Source organism: Cnephaeus nilssonii (genome assembly GCF_951640355.1).
Source record: "Cnephaeus nilssonii genome assembly, chromosome: 6".
In the NCBI taxonomy this organism is placed as follows: Eukaryota; Metazoa; Chordata; class Mammalia; order Chiroptera; family Vespertilionidae; genus Cnephaeus; species Cnephaeus nilssonii.
Window position 1 is genome coordinate 22,602,169 of NC_137077.1, and position 19,734 is coordinate 22,621,902.

At 37.6% G+C, this 19,734-nt stretch overlaps 1 protein-coding gene across 1 annotated transcript in view; it reads right to left on the reverse strand.

The window, feature by feature from the left end:
* Positions 1-1,977: 1,977 nt before the first annotated feature.
* Positions 1,978-19,734, reverse strand: part of LOC307102066 (uncharacterized protein) — a gene marked incomplete at both ends in the record, with an annotated part of 49,673 nt that continues 31,916 nt past the window's right edge. The window contains 6 exons of the mRNA XM_079775520.1: positions 1,978-2,110; positions 3,041-3,144; positions 8,206-8,357; positions 8,863-8,916; positions 9,413-9,511; positions 9,993-10,062. Of these exons, the coding sequence (XP_079631646.1) occupies positions 1,978-2,110; positions 3,041-3,144; positions 8,206-8,357; positions 8,863-8,916; positions 9,413-9,511; positions 9,993-10,062 (612 nt within the window). The remainder of the gene's footprint in view (positions 2,111-3,040; positions 3,145-8,205; positions 8,358-8,862; positions 8,917-9,412; positions 9,512-9,992; positions 10,063-19,734) is intronic.

The following is a 19,734-nucleotide window of genomic DNA, read 5'->3' on the forward strand; positions in this document are numbered from 1 at the left end:
TCTTCATTACTAAACACTATTTATTGCGTCCATCAAACATGCTTCTAATGCATAGTAATTAAGAGTGTCAAAAGGGGAGACAGAATTTAGTAAAACAAGGTACCTTCCAAAATATCTAAAATCCAGTAGAGAAAAAAACAGACATGTAAAATATAACAAAGGACAATGATTATTATCCAGTGAAACCACCAGTCTGCACCAAAAAAAAATGAATCTAATGATGGATAATGCTGCACCAAAATAGATTTAGAAGATGTATGTGTTGGTCCCATATTCTGAATAAGTGGGACATATTTAAATGGCTTTTCTATAGAAATCTTGGGGTTGTTGCATAATAAATAACCTTGAGAGTCAATTAAGAATTTATTACTCTGGGCTCCCAATCTATGTTTACTGCCCTTTGTGAGTTAATGGTGCTAGGTCTTACAAACCTTTTCTTCCCTGTCAGCTCACCTGATGTTTTCCCAGTAAAAGGCACTAGAGAGACGTGCCAGAGAAAGGGCTCTTCTTCCTGGTTTCATGGTGTGTTCTCAGTTTTGGCTACAGAGATGTGGTGAAGAGCTGCACGCAAGCAGGAAGTTCCTGAGGTGTTCACCCCCCAGCAAGTGTTTGTGGCTGATCACAGTTCCCTCTCCTCCAGCCTCTGCCTGCTGACATGTGGCAGGGAGGCCTTCCTGCTTGTTAGTCATAACTTGAGACCATCCTCACCAGTTTGGGCCAGCAGGCTTGGAACGGCTCTGTCCTACCACAGTCCAGTGAGCATACCTGCCATAAAGCTTTCTGTAGTGACACTGACTTCAGTGAAGTCTAAAACCTGGCATCCATGTGATTTCCATTTTGGTAATCTTCCTTAGGCCTAGAGTACATTTTTGTAATTTTCTTTTATTCCCCTCTCCTCAGGCTCTCGCCAACAAGTAGTTAATAATTCCTTAAATCAAACTTTCCCTAGTTTTTTGCTCCTGACTCAACACACTTATACACCTTGTAACCCTGGGATGTTCAGCCCCCATTTTGAACAGTTAAAGGCTAGGTCAAGTAAATTAATTTGGAAATATTTGCTCAATTATTCATGTTATTGCAGACTTAGAAAGAACAGTTCTTTTTTATTTTTTATTCATTTCAGAGATGAAGGGAGAGGGAGAGAGAGATAGAAACATCAATGATGAGAGAGAACCATTGATCGGCTGTCTCCTGCACGCCCCCCACTGTGGATCAAGCCAGCAACCTGGGCATGTGCCCTTGACCAGAATCAAACCCGGGATCCTTCAGTCTGCAGGCTGACACTCTATCCACTGAGCCAAACCAGGAAGGGCAGAAATAACAGTTCTTGATATTATAATTCATAATATGTACATGCTTTATTTTAATGAATATCAGAAGTTTTAAAAGTGTACAATATGTAACTGGATATATATTTTTTTAATTAACATATAGATTTAAAAATAAATTTGTAATACCAAGGGTGAAACATCAGATAAACTATAGACTTTGAAATAAGAGATTATAATGATTTTAGAGAGAGGAATAGAGATAGAAACATCGATGAGAGAGGACATTGGTAGGCTGCCGCCTGCACACCTCCTAATAGGGATTGAGCCTGCAACCCGGGCATATTCCCTGATTAGGAATTGAACCATTGACTTCTCGGTGCATGGGATGAGGCTCAATTACTGATCACAGCAGCCAGGCCAAACTATGGACTTTAAGTGCTATGAAGAGTCAAAGTAGAATCATTCTCAGTAACAAATGTAGCACGGTGGTGAGTGATGTTGATAAAAGGGAGGCTCTGCATGGGTGGGGACAGAGGAATAAGGGAAATCTCAATACCTTCCTCTTAATTTTGTTGTGAACCTAAAGCTGGTCTCAAAATAATATCTTAAAAAATAGTTCTACAAAAATAATTGCAGTGCTTTTAAAGAAACTAGAAATGTATTATTTTTAGATGGTGGGAGTACTATTATACTAGATTTAGGTAAGCTAATGTGGCTGGTGCTTACAAACATATCTATGATTTTCTAAACAGGATTCAGAAGAGAGCTGGTATTTGCCAAGGTTTTCGTTAATCTTTGCAAATGCACAATTCTTATGAAATCCTGAAGTTATTGCGGATCTGAAATACAGAAATAATATATCATTAGTCTGATCATATATAACTTCATATTTTAATGAATAAACTCTTCACAGTAATATTTACATATCTAAATCTGAACACCTCTTATAATTTTTCAACAGAAACATTAGGTTTAAGGTAAACACTCGATTTAATAGACTCTGAATTTAATGGACAAAATTTCAGGTTTGTATATCATATGTGAGATTAACACCTTGCTAATTTTAAAATGTTTTAATAAAAGGTTTACTTACAATTAAATTAACAGGTTAATTTTTTGTTCTTAATTCGTTATTTTTTAAAAATTTTAGTAACTAGGCCATATGTTGGAAAAAACAATGTAGTAATTTCACTGACATAAATAAATATTACATCTCTACTACTAGAGTCTACATATCTAAATCCAAGGGTCAAAGCTCCTAAACAATGCACTGCTAATGGTTAGCCCATGATCACACCACATCACCTGTGGTAACTGGTGCTGTTGCCCTGTGGCCTGACTCTCTGCAGTTAAAGCCTGAGGGCTGAAGCCACACGCCAGCCAGTACATTTGTTTACAGGTCATGACTGGTGAATGCATGCATTTACTAGACCTTTTCAGTATCAATTTTAAATTATAGTAGTATATACAGAAAGCTTTTCTGTGAAACGAAACTTTTCATACGTACTTCACTTTAATTACACAAATGTGTCATCATAAGTACAAACAGGTAAACTAATTTGTCAATTTTTGAACATATATATTTGTAAAACCTACTTTCTAACATAATGGCTTTTGGCTCTAGTGGATATCTCCTTGCCTGAATTAGTATGCTATACCAAAGTTTTACTGTATTTATGTAATCGTTCACGCATTGATTTTCATTTCTAAGATTAATTTCTGACTTAAAGCATGAAGACATAAAATATATAAGTTCTCAAGAAACTTACAGTTTGGAAGAGAAAGCTAAGCCATTTTGCCACACCAACAAATTATTATTGTTTCTGTGGTAGGGTTGAATCCATGGAAACTTAACAAAATTGCTCAGAAAATTCTATGAGAGAAAAATTTTTATGATAAATTAGGTAATTTATTTCATACAAACAACTACGTTGGTCCCTGGCTGGAGGAGGAGGAGGAAAACGAGGAGGCTGAGTGACTATTTAGTTAAATGCACAGTCCACAACACCTGATGCAATTAGTGAATAAGCAAACCACCCATGTCTCACATTGCAGAAATTGTTGTGACCTCACCCAGCTGGCCCAGGATATCCAATATCCAGAAGATCCCACAATGTTCCGTGGAAATATAGGATCTTTTAATCAACTTGAAACACCTCAAGATTCACGTGAATTGAGGCAACAGCTGCAACAGAAGCAGCAACATCCTAACAAACTTGCCATAGGAACAGAAAAGTATATAAACAAATTGGAAGACAAAAAACATATAATATTAATTGATGCAGAAAAAGCATCTGATAAAATCCAACACCCAACTTTGATAAAAACTCTTTTAAGTCCATAGATGACAAACCTACAGCCAACATCATACTAAATGGGCAAAAACTAAAACCATTTCCCATAAGAACAGGAACAAGATAAGGATAGCTGATTTCACCAGTCTTATTCAGCATAGTAATGAAGTCCTAGCTATAGTGATCAGACAGGAAGGAATAAAAGGCATCCAAATTGGAGAAGAATAAGTAAAGTTGTCATTACTTGCAAATGATATGATATTGTACATAGAAACCCTTAAGACTCCATTAAAAGACTACTATTTTAATAAATGAATTTGTCGACATAGTAGGATACAAAACTAACACCCAGAAATCTATGTCATTTTATACACCAAAATGAACTTACAGAAAGAGAAACTTAAAAAAAATCTCATTTACCACTGCAAAAAAAATTAAGATACCTAGGAATAAACTTAACTAAGGAGATAAAAGACCTGAACTCAGAAAACTACAGGACATTAAAAAAAAGAGATAGAGGAAGACATAAATAGATGGAAGAGCATACCGTGTTCATGGATTGGTAGAATCAACATCATTAAAATGTCCATACTACACAAAGTAATCTACAGATTCAATGCAATCCCTATTAAAATGGTATATTTCACAGATCTAGAACAAGCACTCCAAAAATTTATATGGAAACAAATAACATCCCAAATAGCCACAGCAATCTTGAGAGAGAAGAAAAAAGTTGGAGGGATCACAATACTAGATATTAAATTGTACTACAAAGCCACTGTAATCCAAACAGCCTGGTACTGGCACAAGAATAGGAATATAGATCAATGGAACATAATTGAGAACCCAGAAATTGACCCAAACCATTATCCTCAATTAATATTTGACAAAGGAGGCAAGAGCACACAATGGAGTAAAGAGCATACAAATGAGTAAAAACAACCTCTTCAATAAATGATGTGGAGAAAATTGGACAGGTACATGCCAAAACAAAATGAAACTAGACCACCAGCTTACACCACACATAAGAAAAAACTCAAAATAGATAAAAGACTTAAGTGTATGTCATTAAACCATAAAATATTAGAAGAATTCAAAGGCAGCAAAATCCTGAACATGTCCCATAGCAATATGTTTGTGGATATATCTCCAGGACAAGAGAAGCTAATGATAAAATAAACAAATGGGACTACATCAAAATAAAAATCTTCTGCACAGCAAAATAATCCATCAACAAAATGAAAAGGGAGCCCACTGCATGCCAATGATACATCTGATAAAGGGTTAATATACAAATTATATAAGGAACTCATACAACTTAACAAAAAGAAGACAAACAAACCAATTTGAAAATGAACAAAGGACCTAAAAAGACAGTTCTCCAAAGCTGACATATGGAAGGCCAAGAGACAAATAAAAAAACTGTTCCAAGTTACTAATCATCAGAGAGAGGCAAATGTAAATGACAATGAGGTATCACCTCACACCTGTCAGAATGACTACCATCAACAAACCAACAAATAACAAGTGCTGGAGAGAATGTGGAGAAAAGGGAACCCTAGGACACTCCTGGTGGGAATGCAGATTGGTGCAGCCACTATGGAAATAGTATGGAGTTTCCCTAAAACGTTAAAAATTGCACTGCTATTTGACCCAGTGATCCCACTTCTAGGAATATATCCTAAGAAACCCGAAATACCTGTCAGAAAGAATATATGCACCATTATGTTCATAGCAGTGCAATTTACAATAGCTAAGATGTGGACAGCCCAAGTGCCCATCAGTAGATGAGTGGATTTAAAAGGCATGTTATATTCACACCATGGAATACATGCAGCAGGATGAAAGAAGGATTTCTTACCCTTTGAGACATCATGGAAGATCTGGAAAGTATTATGTTAAGCAAAATAAGCCAGTGAGAAAGATAAGTATCATATGATCTCACTCATATTTGGAATCAAACGAACAAAATTAAATGATGAACAAAACATAACCAAAATATAAAAGCAAAGAATAGACTGATGAATCTCAGAAGGAAGGCTGGGGTAGGTGGGTAGGGAGGGAGAGATTAACTGAGAGATTAACTGAGCCGCACTCAATGGGGCCAAAGAGCCGCATGTGGCTAGAGAGCCGCAGTTTGCCAACCAGTGTATTAGTACAATTAAGTGAAGAGGACAAATGGACAAAAATAACAATTTCACAGCTCTGAAAGTTGATTGAAAGCTAATAATAATTTATAATTATTAGAAAAGCTGCTAGAGATTCAGGTAAAAATAGAGCAAATTTGTGGTCTTCTTATCTAAGGCTGCTCCCAGGTCTCCTCTACCCCCCAACTCAGCTCAGTGAGTAAGAATTGTAATTTTTATAATTTTGGGCAGGCTGCAAATATCAATGGTATTATTGCCATAAGGGAAGACTTGATAAGCAGTAGACGGGGTTGTTAGGTTGCCCACTACTAGCATTTTTTAGCTCAAAGTGCTGAATTTATTAGGTAATAAATGAGGGAAATTATCCTTTTCCTAGACAGAGGCTGTATTCTCCATTGTGTCAGGCACAGTACCAGCCATAAACATAACTAAAAGGAAGGTACTAAAAGTAAGAGTGCAACAGAAGAGATCACATTAGCTCTCTGCATGTGCTTGACTTATAGGTGGAAAAATTGGCACATGTGTAGAAGAAACAAAGATGATACAATAAAAAAGAAAAGCCAAAATGGACTTGAGAACTGATTTCAAAATCATGAGCACTTCCCTACACACACACACACACGCACACACACACACACACACACAAACGAGTACATCAAATAGCAGAGGGTGAAAGCCATACTGATTTGACGTATTTGAATACATTTTTAAAAATCATTGGTTATCCATTAAGCTATGCATACACAAGGCTAATCTCTGGTAAGTAAGGCAAAATAGAATAATAAATAATGAGAATTTTTAAAACTGAGTAAGCACACTTTAAGAGAGAAGATTCTACTCTAAAAGTTTATTAAAGTTAGAAAAAATCTAAGAAAGATGAAGCAGAATCCATATTTACTATACTATATTATCAAAAATATGCACTTACCAAAAATTAGAAAACATGCAAAGAAACTAAAAAATGTCTTTCATACTTGGTGGGAAGATCAATCAAAATAATCTAATATTCACTGGGATAAGATGTCGGATTTATTAGAAAACATTTTAAAGTAGTTATTATAAGTATATATTAGAAAAATACTATGTTTAAATAACTATATGAATATATGACGGCCAGTGTGTCTCAGTTGGTTGTAGCTTCATCCCGTGTACCAGAAGGCTGTGGGTTCAATTCCCAGTCAGAGCACATACCTCAGTTGTGGGTTTGAACCCCAGTTGGGGCAGATATATGAGGCAACTAGTGGATGTACCTCTCATATAATATACCAGATCGTCTTCACAAACTTTGACTAACTTCTAAAATATGTCCAAAATAATCACTAACACCCAAAATGAGATATTGGACTAGGTTAACATTAATAAATTCAGGTCATTTAAAGACTCCAATATGAAACTAAAAATGTAAGTAACAGTCAAAGAAACTATTTGCACTTATAAATTTTAAAGAAAGCTCATATAGAAAATATAACACTTCTAGGAAGGAAAATAACAGGCAGCACAGAGGAGAGAGACATGAACAGGCACTTCTCATTCTCTCGATACATAATTCCACAAGAAGTGGTGCCCAAGAAGTGTTCTATCCATTAGTAATCAAAAAATGACTATTTATGTCAAAATGATACTTTTATATAATGATCAGAACGTATAGCATTGAACGTTCTGGCGGTAATAAATCTTGGATCATAGAATTTTTGAATAAAATGTGTATTTACATAATAATTTACAAAATGTTGGGATAATCTAATAAATTTGGCATGTCCATATATTTATGATTCCACAATTTCATTCTGAGTCATAGAGGACAATAAATTTTAACTATGTACATATGCAATTGTAATAATATAATTATACTAGAGGCCCGATGCTCAAAATTCATGCAAGGGGCTCGGCCCTCACAGCCCCGGCTTCGTCCAGAAGGTTGTCAGGAAGGTCGTTCTGCTGTCTGGTCTAATTAGCATATTATGCTTTTATTATTGTAGATTTATACATTATTATATTATTATAAATATAATATTTATAGTATATGAACATAATGTATTATATTTAATATATATTATACAAATTGTTTTAAATGCAATATAATATTTGAAAAACACTGACACAAGGAATTTCATAAAATAATTATTCATAACACCCACTTATTGAAAAACAACTATATTCTGGGTAGAACAGATTAAAAATGTCATGTCCCTATAATACAGCAATGAAAATTAACAAATTACAGATAAATGCAATAATATGGAGAGATTGCAAAAGTATCATGTGAGTGTTAAAGGAGACACACAGGAGTGGGGCTACTGAGGACTGGCAACTTCTATTTCATGATTTGTAATTATATGGGTCATTTAAGTTTTTAATTAATGTGCACAATCATGATACCTTCAGTTTCCTTGATGTATAGTAAAATCAAGTAGCAAAGTTTACTTTAGAAAAAAAAAGCATTTATAGAAGCATGGTTGTTTATAAAATAAAATGGAAACATTTAAATCTTACCATTTCTTCTTCATTATCTATGTAAAGCAGGTTAGAGTTCTTAGAAGCACAGGCCAGCAAACTGTCATTCCATGCCTTTTTTTCAGTACTAATGTAATAGCAATTGTTGGAATACATAAACCACTCCAGTGGACAATGACCACAATGATTTGCTAAAGAAAAATTATAAATGTTTAACCGAACACAATTTGAATAAAAAATTAATCTACATATATGCACAGATACATACATATCTGTGCATAATATCTATGTACACTCACAGGCTGATACATACACCCACTCAGGGAGAAGGGTGCCTAATTCATGTGCTCACATAAAGAAATAACACAAAGAAAAATATTCAATCTCTAATATCCTGGAAGTCATTGAATGAAACCACTTTTTTTTAGAATAGCAATGGGATTTTGTCTCAACATAATAGAGCAGTAGGAATTTTGAGATAATTGGCAATAGTGGGTATGGCGATTTTATGTAAATACTTCTTCATATTGTTGCATAAGAAGAAATACTTTTTTATAATTATTTGTAAATATTTATTGCTCATTTTATAATATATGTTCTCCCGCCTGAAAAAGTCTATTGTCATTTTTGCCCAGCTTAGGATAGAAACAAAATATAAACTTTGCCAGTATCAGAACTTTGAAAATTATTATGTACCTTCCATGATCTTTCTTTTGGGAGATGAATTATTCTTCTCCAGTTTACCAGTACCTTAAAAAATGAAGGTAGTTGTTTAAAAATTAATTAATCTAAATAAATCATAATAATTTTTGTTTTTAGCTTGAAGTTTTTTCAAATGTTGTCTATGATGAGAATTATCTGTAACAAAATTGATTTACTAAGAAAAATGAATAAAGTAATACAGATTTAGGGGGAAATATTTTAAAAGCCTACGGGAAAAAACTTTACCATCTCTTACAGTATTGGCTTACCCAATATCAAGAATTAATTTATATTTCTCAATGAGCTCTTTTGTATTTCTATAAAGTATGTGTTTAAGTTATGAAATCAGAATATATGAATATGTGTAAAATATATTCTACAAATCATTCTATCTCTATGCATTTGACAAACTCAGCATAGCACATTTATCTAAATGTAGACATTAAAATTAGAATTCTATTCCTTAATAATGTATTATGAAATGCTTAGAGGCACTCTAAGATTCTTTAAAATGATGTTTCCTTAAAATCTTCCAAAAACTTACAAGGCATAAAATGTATCACTCTTATTACACTGTACATCAAGATAAGGCAGATAACTCCCAGGATCCCAGCAAAGAGCTTCTCTGGAGGTGATGGCGAATCTATAGGAAGAGAAAGGAGAGATGGAGACAATATTTAGACAGTTTACATGTAAGAGAACCCACATGCACAGTGAATCATATATAAAGTTGAACCCCAAAACCATATCTACCAGTGGAATCTTCTTCTCAGATGTACCATGTCATTTTCACGATTCTCCATGAGTTGTTGGTCAAAAACGACACCTTACAACAATGCCTGAATGGAATTAGCCCTCAGATTTCATATTAGAATACTGTGTTCCAACTTCAAGCTCTGACCCTTAAAATGAAAAAACATGTAGCTAATTCCCTACTCTTTAGCACACCTCTATATCCCAGCTGCACCTCCTAGAACCCTTATACTGTGTGCCTATTAAATGTGTCCCCTTTGCTGTAGTCATCCTTGTAATTCCATTGAAGATCTTAAAAAGCACTTGAAAGTTTATTCCCACATAGAATACTTATTGTTCAGTTGGCACAATGGAGCTTTTCATGCCCTTACCTTTCACTTGCTGTCTCCTTAAGTCCTTAGCCAGATTCATTTCTGAGCCATTTTCTTGTTGGACATCCATCTCTCAGGCTGAGTAATGAAGGGGTGGTGCCTATGATAACAGTACTTAAGTAATTAATAAATGATGTGAACAATGACGAGACCCCAAGAATAGTCTTTGGAGGTGGAGTGTGAGAAAAGTAACACTAATCACTTTGCATTTGACCAATGTGAAGTCTTGTTCTAATTTACATAGAGATTTAAATGTGTTTCATGATAGAATAATAGTTCTTAAACTGATATTCTATGTTTGACATAATATTATTGGTTGAAGCAATGAAAAATAAGAAGTTACCGAAGAATAAAGAAAATCAGAATAATGATATCATTATTAAAGTCAGAATTCACTGAAACATTTTAATACAGTTAGAATAACTGTGAAAATTTAAAAGCTGAATAGAAAGAAAGTGATGCCCTAATTTTTATGAAAATTTTTATTTGAGTTATAAACATATTGAGTTTTAAAGTTTGGGGAATAGTAGTATTAGAATATATAGTACTTTTCTGTAATAAATTAATTTTATTTAATCACATATTTATTTATTAAAAGAGCAGATGATATTTTAAAATATCAAGTGTTACTTTAAATAATTGTGGAGTTCTGAGAAATCATTGTAATTTAAGAAAATATTTTATATGCTGAAAAATGCTACATCACACACTAAAAGTGTCCAAAACTTACAAATAATAAAAGCAATAGAACGTTAAAGGATTTTTAAAAATACTAACTTTACACAAGTAACTTACAATTTATTTAACGGTTAAGATATGAAACCATAAAATGATTAATAAATGTGTATATCATTTATGGAAGAACATCGTTGATGCAAAATTCCAGATAGGACCTACGGCTATCAAAGTCAGTGAAGGTGACTTTAGTGTGTAGGCAAATGTAATAAACCAGATTATTTATTCAATAATTCAGTCAATGGGCTCTGCAGTCAGTGAGATCTAGAATAAATTCTGACTTTGAAATTGATAATGTATTACCTTTAAAAGTTATTTAGTGTTTAACAACCTATCTTAATAATCTAAGGTGGGAATAAAAATACGTTAAGATACAATGCATGTAAAGATAACAGTCAATCTGATAATTATAAACTCTCAATATGTCACTTGTTTTAATTATTTTAACACAATTGCCTTGTTACCATTTCTGATTTTTATCAGACAATGAAAACATAATTCATTAGACAGGAGTCTCTTATCAGTGTGGCATCTTTTTGTATGTGTTGTTCAATTTCTAAAAAGTATTTTGATTGTTTATAATTAAGTTTAAATATTCAACCACAAAGATTTTTAAAAGTTTAAATAAGCATTTTACTGAGACTTCTAAATCCTGATTTTCATTGCAGGTCACACTGATTTTATTTAATTGAAGTGTATGTATGAGGAATTACGTTTTACCTTCATGACTTGAAGAATTCTTGTTAAGAATTTATTTTTAAACTCTGGGATAAAAATGAAATAATATACATTTATAATTATATCTATTAATTACAAAATCCAATGGGATTTTATTGAAGTTATACTGATTTTCAAGCCCAAATATACATGTATGTATGCTCTCTAGTAGTTTTGTAAAGACAAAAACTTGAATATTTGAAGATATCTACCAACATATTTCATATTTTACTCTTTTTGCCCTAAATTGTACAAATAAGGATACCAATGTTTTCTTTTATTTGATTGTGTGTGAATTGTACTTCAGTAGTACCACATCTAGCATTTGTAATTTCCCATTAAATGAATTGGGCCAGTAGAGAGACAGGAGAGTAGACACACATACCTCTGGGAGCCAGGAAGTTATGAATCCTTAGTGGGAGGCCAGGTCACTCCTGCAAACAGTCAATGTCTGTGATCTCCACAGACTGTCCTGTGAAGACTGGGAGTGAATCAAGAGTAGAAAAAAAGTAGATTTCTCATCACTGTGTCACTTAGAGTTTGAACAGGAAATTCTTACAGTTGGGCAATTTTGAAGATGATTTATCTCATCACACATCTTTCTAGTATAGGAGACTTTGAGCTTGTAATGCGTCACTTAGTTTGTCCATTGTTAAATGCCTCTGAGAAATTATTTTCATATTCTAAAAGATTTCTGGGACAAAAGACTTGACCACTCATGCTGTTAACTTATTTTATCTTAAATCACAAAATCTTAGGCCTTGAGAAGAGTATCTCAGATGTTTAAGATCTACTCTTAGACAAGGTTGCTAAATAATGGCATCACCTCATTTTATTTATACACTCATTATGTTATTTTAATTATAATAGAATAAATCTAAAACCATAATTCCATTAACAATAGCTACTTAATGATGTTTGTCACTAATATTCTGAAGAATTACTACATTTTCAACATATAGTAACTGTTACAAATATTTATTCTCAAATGTATCTTCTCACACTCTTGTTTTTAAAATTGCTGTATTTAATTTTATTATTTCTATATTAAAAATATAAATTTTTCTGATATTAATTAATGTCTGTAAAGGATAAGACAGTAAGCAACACTGAACTATACCATAGTGTATAAAATTGAAATATTAAATTAATACTCATATTATTTATTAATTCATATTCAAATTATAATTAGTAGTTTGTATTTTAATAGAAATATTTGTTGTAAATGACATACACCCAAGTCTAACTATGTAGGAGGAAAACAAAGGTAATTTTTTAAAATTTCACTTGACCATACTGGGGAGGCAGAAATAGTACACTTTGAAAACACATGTTAAGTGACACATGAACATTCGAAGAAATCAAACATTACATTTAAATTATCTAGTGTGTATCAGTAGAATTTTTTCATCTTTCTCATATTACATCACGAAAAGAGGAAATGTTTATCTTCATTAGTAAGTAAATTAAAACCGGGAGTGCCATATGATCCAACGATCTCATTTCTGAATGTGTATTCAAAGAAACAACACAATTATTTTATAATTTTTAATTTATTGATTGATTTTAAAAATAGAGAAGGGAAAGAGATTAGATACATATAGATAGATAGATAATAGAAAGAAATCAACTTCTTTGATTCTTTTTTTAAGATTTTTAATTAATTAATTTAATTTTTTTACAGTTTAAAATTTTTAGTAAATTGACAGAATTGTGCATCTATTACAAAAAAAAAAAAAAACAACACCCAAAAAACAGAAAAGCATTGTTAGCTTCTTTTTTTTCTTTATTAAGGTATTACATATGTATCCTTGTTCCCCCATTGTCCCTTACCACCCCCCCCCCCATCATGCCCTCACCCCCATCCTGTCTGTGTCCATTGGTTAGGCTTATATGCAGGCATACAAATCCTTTGGTTGATCTTTCCTCCTTACCACCATCCTCCCTACCTTCCCTCTGAGGTTTGACCTTCTGATCGATGCTTCTCTGTCTATGAATCTGTTTTGTTTTTTTTATATATTTATTTACTTATTTATTTATTTAATTTTTTAATTTCTTTATTGATTAAGGTGTCACATATTTGTCCTCATCCTCCCATTCCTATCCCCCACCCCTCCCCACGGATGCCCCCACTCCCCTGTTGTCCCCAACCATTGGCTAGGCTTGTATGCATGCACACAAGTCCTTTGGTTGAATCTGTTTTGTTCAGCAGTTTATGTTGTTCATTATATTCCAAAAATGAGTGAGATCATGTATGCACCCTACCAGGGATCAACCAGTAGCCTTTGCGTACAGGGACAATGCTCTAACCAATTGAGATATCCAGTCAGGGCAACACAATTATTTGCAAAGAGATATCGGTACTCCCATGTTCACTGAAGCATTATTCACCATGATTCATGTTTGAAAGCAACCTAGGTGTCTTCAATGGATGAATGGATAAAGAAAATGTTACACACACAGAGGATTATTATTCACCCATGAGAAAAAGAAATTTCTGTGATTTGTCATACGTATGAACCTGAAGGCAGTTTGCTTAGAGAAATAAGCTCAACAGAGAAAGTAAAAATATTGTATGGTATCATTGATATGTAGAATTAAAAAATATGAAATTCATTAAAAAGTGGTTGCCAGAAGTTGGGGGAGGGTGGAGAAAATAAGAGAGGTAGGTAAAAAGGTACAAACTTCCAGTTATAAGATGAATAAGGCCTAAGGATCTAATCTATTACAGGGGGACTAAAGTCAATAACAGTGTATTTTAGAGTTGAAATTTACTAAGAGATAGAATTTAAATATTCCCAACCAAAGGTAAAAAAGGTAGCAAAATAAACCACAGATTATAAAAATTTTAATTGAGAGGCACCCTTGCTGAATTTGAAAAATTCTAAAAGAAAATTCTATGAATTGATAGTTACAACATTGTCATGGAGATGCAAAGCCTAGGGAATATAGTCCATAATATTGAAATCCCATATAATAAAAGCCCAGCGACCGTAACGGCATAACAACCAAAACAACCAAGAGACCAGAGCCACCACAGCCCCCCAGCAAGCAGTTAGGGGTGATCAGGTAGGCAGGCGAGCAGTTGGGGGCAATGAGGCAGGTAGGCAGAGCCCCAGGATCAATGCCTCAAAGAGGGAGGCCCAGGCCCCAGCTCGTGGGAGGGATGCTGGGTGGCTGTGATGGGAGGGGCTGGCAGCGTGGACACTGCAGGGCAGGGCTGGCACCACAGCGGCTCCTGAGTGGGCATGGCACCTGCAGCTTGGCCCAGGCCCCAGGGTCGCAGCCTCTCCCCGTGGCTTCTGCAGGGCTGGACTGCCACTCCTCCTGCTATGATGCCTGGGCAGATCCCAGATCCTTCCATGACTTCAGGCTCTCCGCCAGGGCTTGACCCTCTGACCGGACTCCCCAGCTCAGCCCTGACTGCAGAGGAGCTGAAATACACTGACATCCACAACATTGAGGCCATGACCGCCCCTTTGCACTTCCTGGAGGTGAAACTGGGCAAGAGGCCTCAACCTGTGACAAGTGAGCTAGATGAGGAAGAGGAGCGGAGGAAAGCCTTCTGGGGAAAGAACAAAATGGTGGCAGCCCGATGCTGGAACAAAAAGAAGGAGTTTCTGCATCAGGAATCTGAGTGGCTGGAGTTCATGTTTATGGAGCTGAAAACCCAGATGGAGGAGCTAAAGCAGGAGTGGCAGCAGCTCATCCTGATGCTCAATTGGCATCGTCAGGACCCACAGCATTAAGACCCTGACTCAGAAGGCAACCCACTGCTGGAGCAGCTGGAGAAGAAGGGACCATGGGCTGGGAGGAGTAGGAGGAGGAGGAGGAGGAGGAGGGTCCCAGAGGGCTCTTCCTTGCTGCATGAAAACTCTTCAGTGAGGCTCAGCACAGCCAGCATAAGCCAGGCTTTTTTGTGAAACTCAAACCAGCCACACCAGGGGAAGAAACCCGAGCTGATGAAACCCAGCACCAACCACTGAGACCAAAGTAGTGCTGAGGAGGGGCTGTTCTGCCTGGGGCCAGGCTTGCAGGAGGCAGGACAGAGGCTCTGGATTGGAGAGCTGCCCAACCAGGCAGCTGTGGGCACTTCTCTGTCCTCTCCACCAGGGCACCTGCAGAGGGAGGTGACCAGTGGGGGGGAGGGGGGGAGGGCAGGGCTGCACAGATGTCAAGTAGTGGCAGCAGCAGGGCAGGGCCAACTGCCTGCAGCCGGGGGAAGGAAAGCCCCGATAAGCCCTGATCTCAGGCCAGGCCTAGGGACCCTACCCGAGGGTTCCCGGATTGTGAGAGGGTGCAGGCCTGGCTGAGGGACCCCTCCAAGTGCACGAATTTTCATGCACTGGGCCTCTAGTAACCAAATATGGTGCCAGGTGGGTAATAGACTTATTTGAGGGTTACTTCATAAATTACATAAATGTCTAACCACTATGCTCAATACCTTAATCCAGTGGTTGGCAAACTCATTAGTCAACAGAGTGGCAAACCACAGCTCGCAAGCCACTGCCTTAAACTAATATGAAATATCTAGAGGCCCGGTACACAAAATACGTGCACGGGAGTGTGTGTCCTTCAGCCCAGCCTTCACCCTCTCCAATCTGGGACCCCTCAAGAGATGTCCAACTGCCTGTTTAAGCCTGATAAATGGGCAGTCGGACATCCCTCTCGCAATCCAAAAGGTCGTCTGGAAAGTTGTTTGGCTATTTGGTCTAATTAGCATATTACTCTTTTATTATTATAAACTAGAGACCCAGTGCACGAATATGTGCACAGGTGGTATCCGGCCGGCCTGCCCTGATTGGAGCTTATCAGGCCAGACCAGCTGGGGGGGAGGGCCACAGATGGTTATCCAGCTGGCCCTGCCCCCATTGGGATGTATAGGGTCAATCAGAGTTGGGGCCAGCCAGGGTGGGGGGGAACTGTGGGTGGTTGGCCAGTTGCCCACCCACCCCCCAGTCAAACTCCAGGTCGAACTCCTGATCAAGGGAACAATTTACATATTAGCCTTTTATTATATAGGATGGTAAGGGTATGGTAAGAATCAAATTAGATATTAGGTAGAACCATGTAAGAATACAACCAGTTGGCTATTTTTGAGTGGCAAAACCCTAAATTTATGTGTTTTAACATAACAAAGTGCTTAGCACAGGGGTTGGTGCAGAACAACTGCTCAGTATGTGGTAGCTTTGCTTCTTAAAATCCAAACTAGTGGCCAGGTGCACAAAATTCGTGCACAGTTGGGGGGTTCCCTCAGCCCAGCCTGCCCCCTCTCACAGACTGGGAGCCCTCCGGGGATGTCCATGGGGAGTGGGCCTCAGCCACAGTATGGCTACCCTCTGCAGGAGGTGACTGGGCTGATCAAGGGAAGGTACCAGCCCCATTACTCCGCTGCTGCAGCCACTGGTGGCCATTGCAGCCGCCAAGGTGTTTTCATCAACACGGACTCCAGTCCCTTCACCACGAAAAAATGACAACTTTCTTTAGGCATTTTCAAGATGTTTCTTTCATAGTATATGACATTTCTTTCTTTCTTTTTTTTAAATTTATCCTCACCTGAGGATATGTTTCCATTGATTTTTAGAGAGCTTGGAAGAGAGAGAGAAATATAGGGAGAAACATCAATGTGAGAGGGACACTTCGATTGGTTGCCTCCTCATGAGCTATGACCTGAGCCCCGGCCAGGGAGGAGCCTGCAACCTAGGTACATGCCCTTGATCAGAATCAAACCCGGATGCTGCGGTCAGCAGGCTGAGGCTTTATCCTCTGAGCCAAACCGGCTAGGGCAGGATATGACATTTCTTAGCCCCTCCAGCAGCAGACCTTTGTTTTTTCCTTCAGGAGTGAGGTGGAAAAACCCTAGATCACTTTCTTGGATTCTTATATCCCAAGTTACCAAGAACACTGCAAGTGGAGGTGTACAGGGAGCTTAGCCAATGAGCGGTCAGAAAAGGTATTTACTCTTGAACTGGTTTGGCTCAGTGGATAGACCGATAGACCATGGGCCTGCAGACTGAAGGGTCCCAGGTTTGATGCGGGTTAAGGGTATGTACCTTGGTTGGAGGCACATCCTCAGTGGGGAGTGTGCAGGAGGCAGCTAATCAATGTTTCTCTCTCATTGATGTTTCCCACTGTCTATCCCTCTCCCCTCTTCTCTGTAAAAAAAATCAATAAAATATATATTTTTTAAAAAGGCGTTTCCTCTGCAGCTCATGCGGCTCTTGCATTGTGTCCACTGGGCTAGCGGCATGTCCCCGCTGGGGTCTCTGCAGCGCCAGAGGCCAGCAGCCAGCCCCCTGTCATGGGCGCTGGTCTGGGGGCATGGACCTGAAACACCGCTTGGCACCAGAGCACACGCAAGAGGCTGGGGGCGGGGTGGGAACATACCTGTCTCCCAAAGCTCCCGAGGCCAGCAGCCAACTCCATGTCGTCACTGGGCTGGAGGATATGGGGGACCCCTGGGACGTGCACGGCGGCGGCCGCCTGGGTCTCTGCACGCCCCAGAGGCCAGCAGCCAGACTCCTGTCGTGGGCATTGGGATGGGGGCGTGGACCCAAACCACAGCTTGGCACCAGAGCACCGGCAAGCGGCTGGGGACAAGGTGGGAACATCCCCACCCCCACAATGTTCCCGCCCCGCCCCCAGCCACTTGGTGCCTGAACCCATATACCTGGAGTGGCCAGGGGCATTCTGGGACCCCTGCAGCTCAGGGCCTAAGCATTGGCCTACAGGCTAGGAGCGGCCTGGGTCTCAAGGAAGTTCCTGGGACCCAGGCCTCTCAGCACCTGTGTATGCAAATTAACCACCATCTTTTTTGGGTTAATGTGCATACTCGCTCTGATTGGATGGTGGGTGTAGTGGAGGTACAGTCAATGTGCATGTGTCTCTTTTATTAGATAGGATTAGTTTTGGGGAATCTACATTTTGTCCCTCTGACCACTATGAGAAGAGTACACTTTGTAGACAATTAAAAAGGTTGGCATTATGACTTGTTTTGATAATATATTGTGATCTGGGAAGTAACAATTTATGAATTCTTGTTCAGGCATCAAGAATCACATTTCTGCTAGACATGCTGAGAGTTGCTAATCACTGCTATGAGGTTATGTACCAGGTAGCCCATTGTTCAGAGAATAAAATATTAATAAAAAGATATGAGCTTTATCTGTGGTCTTGAGCTGAGCCCATACATACCCAGTCTACATCAACTGAAAGCCAACCAAACCACAAAAGGGGAAATGAGAAATAAATGAATAAAATAAATGCTGGTTTTTAAATGTCAAAGCAACTTCAGCAATTAGATACAAATTAATTTTGAATATTGACACATTTTCTCTATGTGAATCTAAAGAATAAATATACAGAACATAAAGACAACGTCTATATCCAAAGAGATAAATGCATATAAACTATTATTTCATTTTGTAATTATTAAGTGAGTATAGGATCTCTTCCACTTGTAATTGAATAATAGCAAAAATATCTCCAAATGATTGTGTCAAATTACTAAAGTTCATCCCACATTCTGTCAATAATTAACTCTTTGACTCACACAGATACTTTATCCTTCTAATTTTTATTTTCTTCATTACTAAACACTATTTATTGCGTCCATCAAACATGCTTCTAATGCATAGTAATTAAGAGTGTCAAAAGGGGAGACAGAATTTAGTAAAACAAGGTACCTTCCAAAATATCTAAAATCCAGTAGAGAAAAAAACAGACATGTAAAATATAACAAAGGACAATGATTATTATCCAGTGAAACCACCAGTCTGCACCAAAAAAAAATGAATCTAATGATGGATAATGCTGCACCAAAATAGATTTAGAAGATGTATGTGTTGGTCCCATATTCTGAATAAGTGGGACATATTTAAATGGCTTTTCTATAGAAATCTTGGGGTTGTTGCATAATAAATAACCTTGAGAGTCAATTAAGAATTTATTACTCTGGGCTCCCAATCTATGTTTACTGCCCTTTGTGAGTTAATGGTGCTAGGTCTTACAAACCTTTTCTTCCCTGTCAGCTCACCTGATGTTTTCCCAGTAAAAGGCACTAGAGAGACGTGCCAGAGAAAGGGCTCTTCTTCCTGGTTTCATGGTGTGTTCTCAGTTTTGGCTACAGAGATGTGGTGAAGAGCTGCACGCAAGCAGGAAGTTCCTGAGGTGTCCCCCCCCCCCCCAGCAAGTGTTTGTGGCTGGTCACAGTTCCCTCTCCTCCAGCCTCTGCCTGCTGACGTGTGGCAGGGAGGCCTTCCTGCTTGTTAGTCATAACTTGAGACCATCC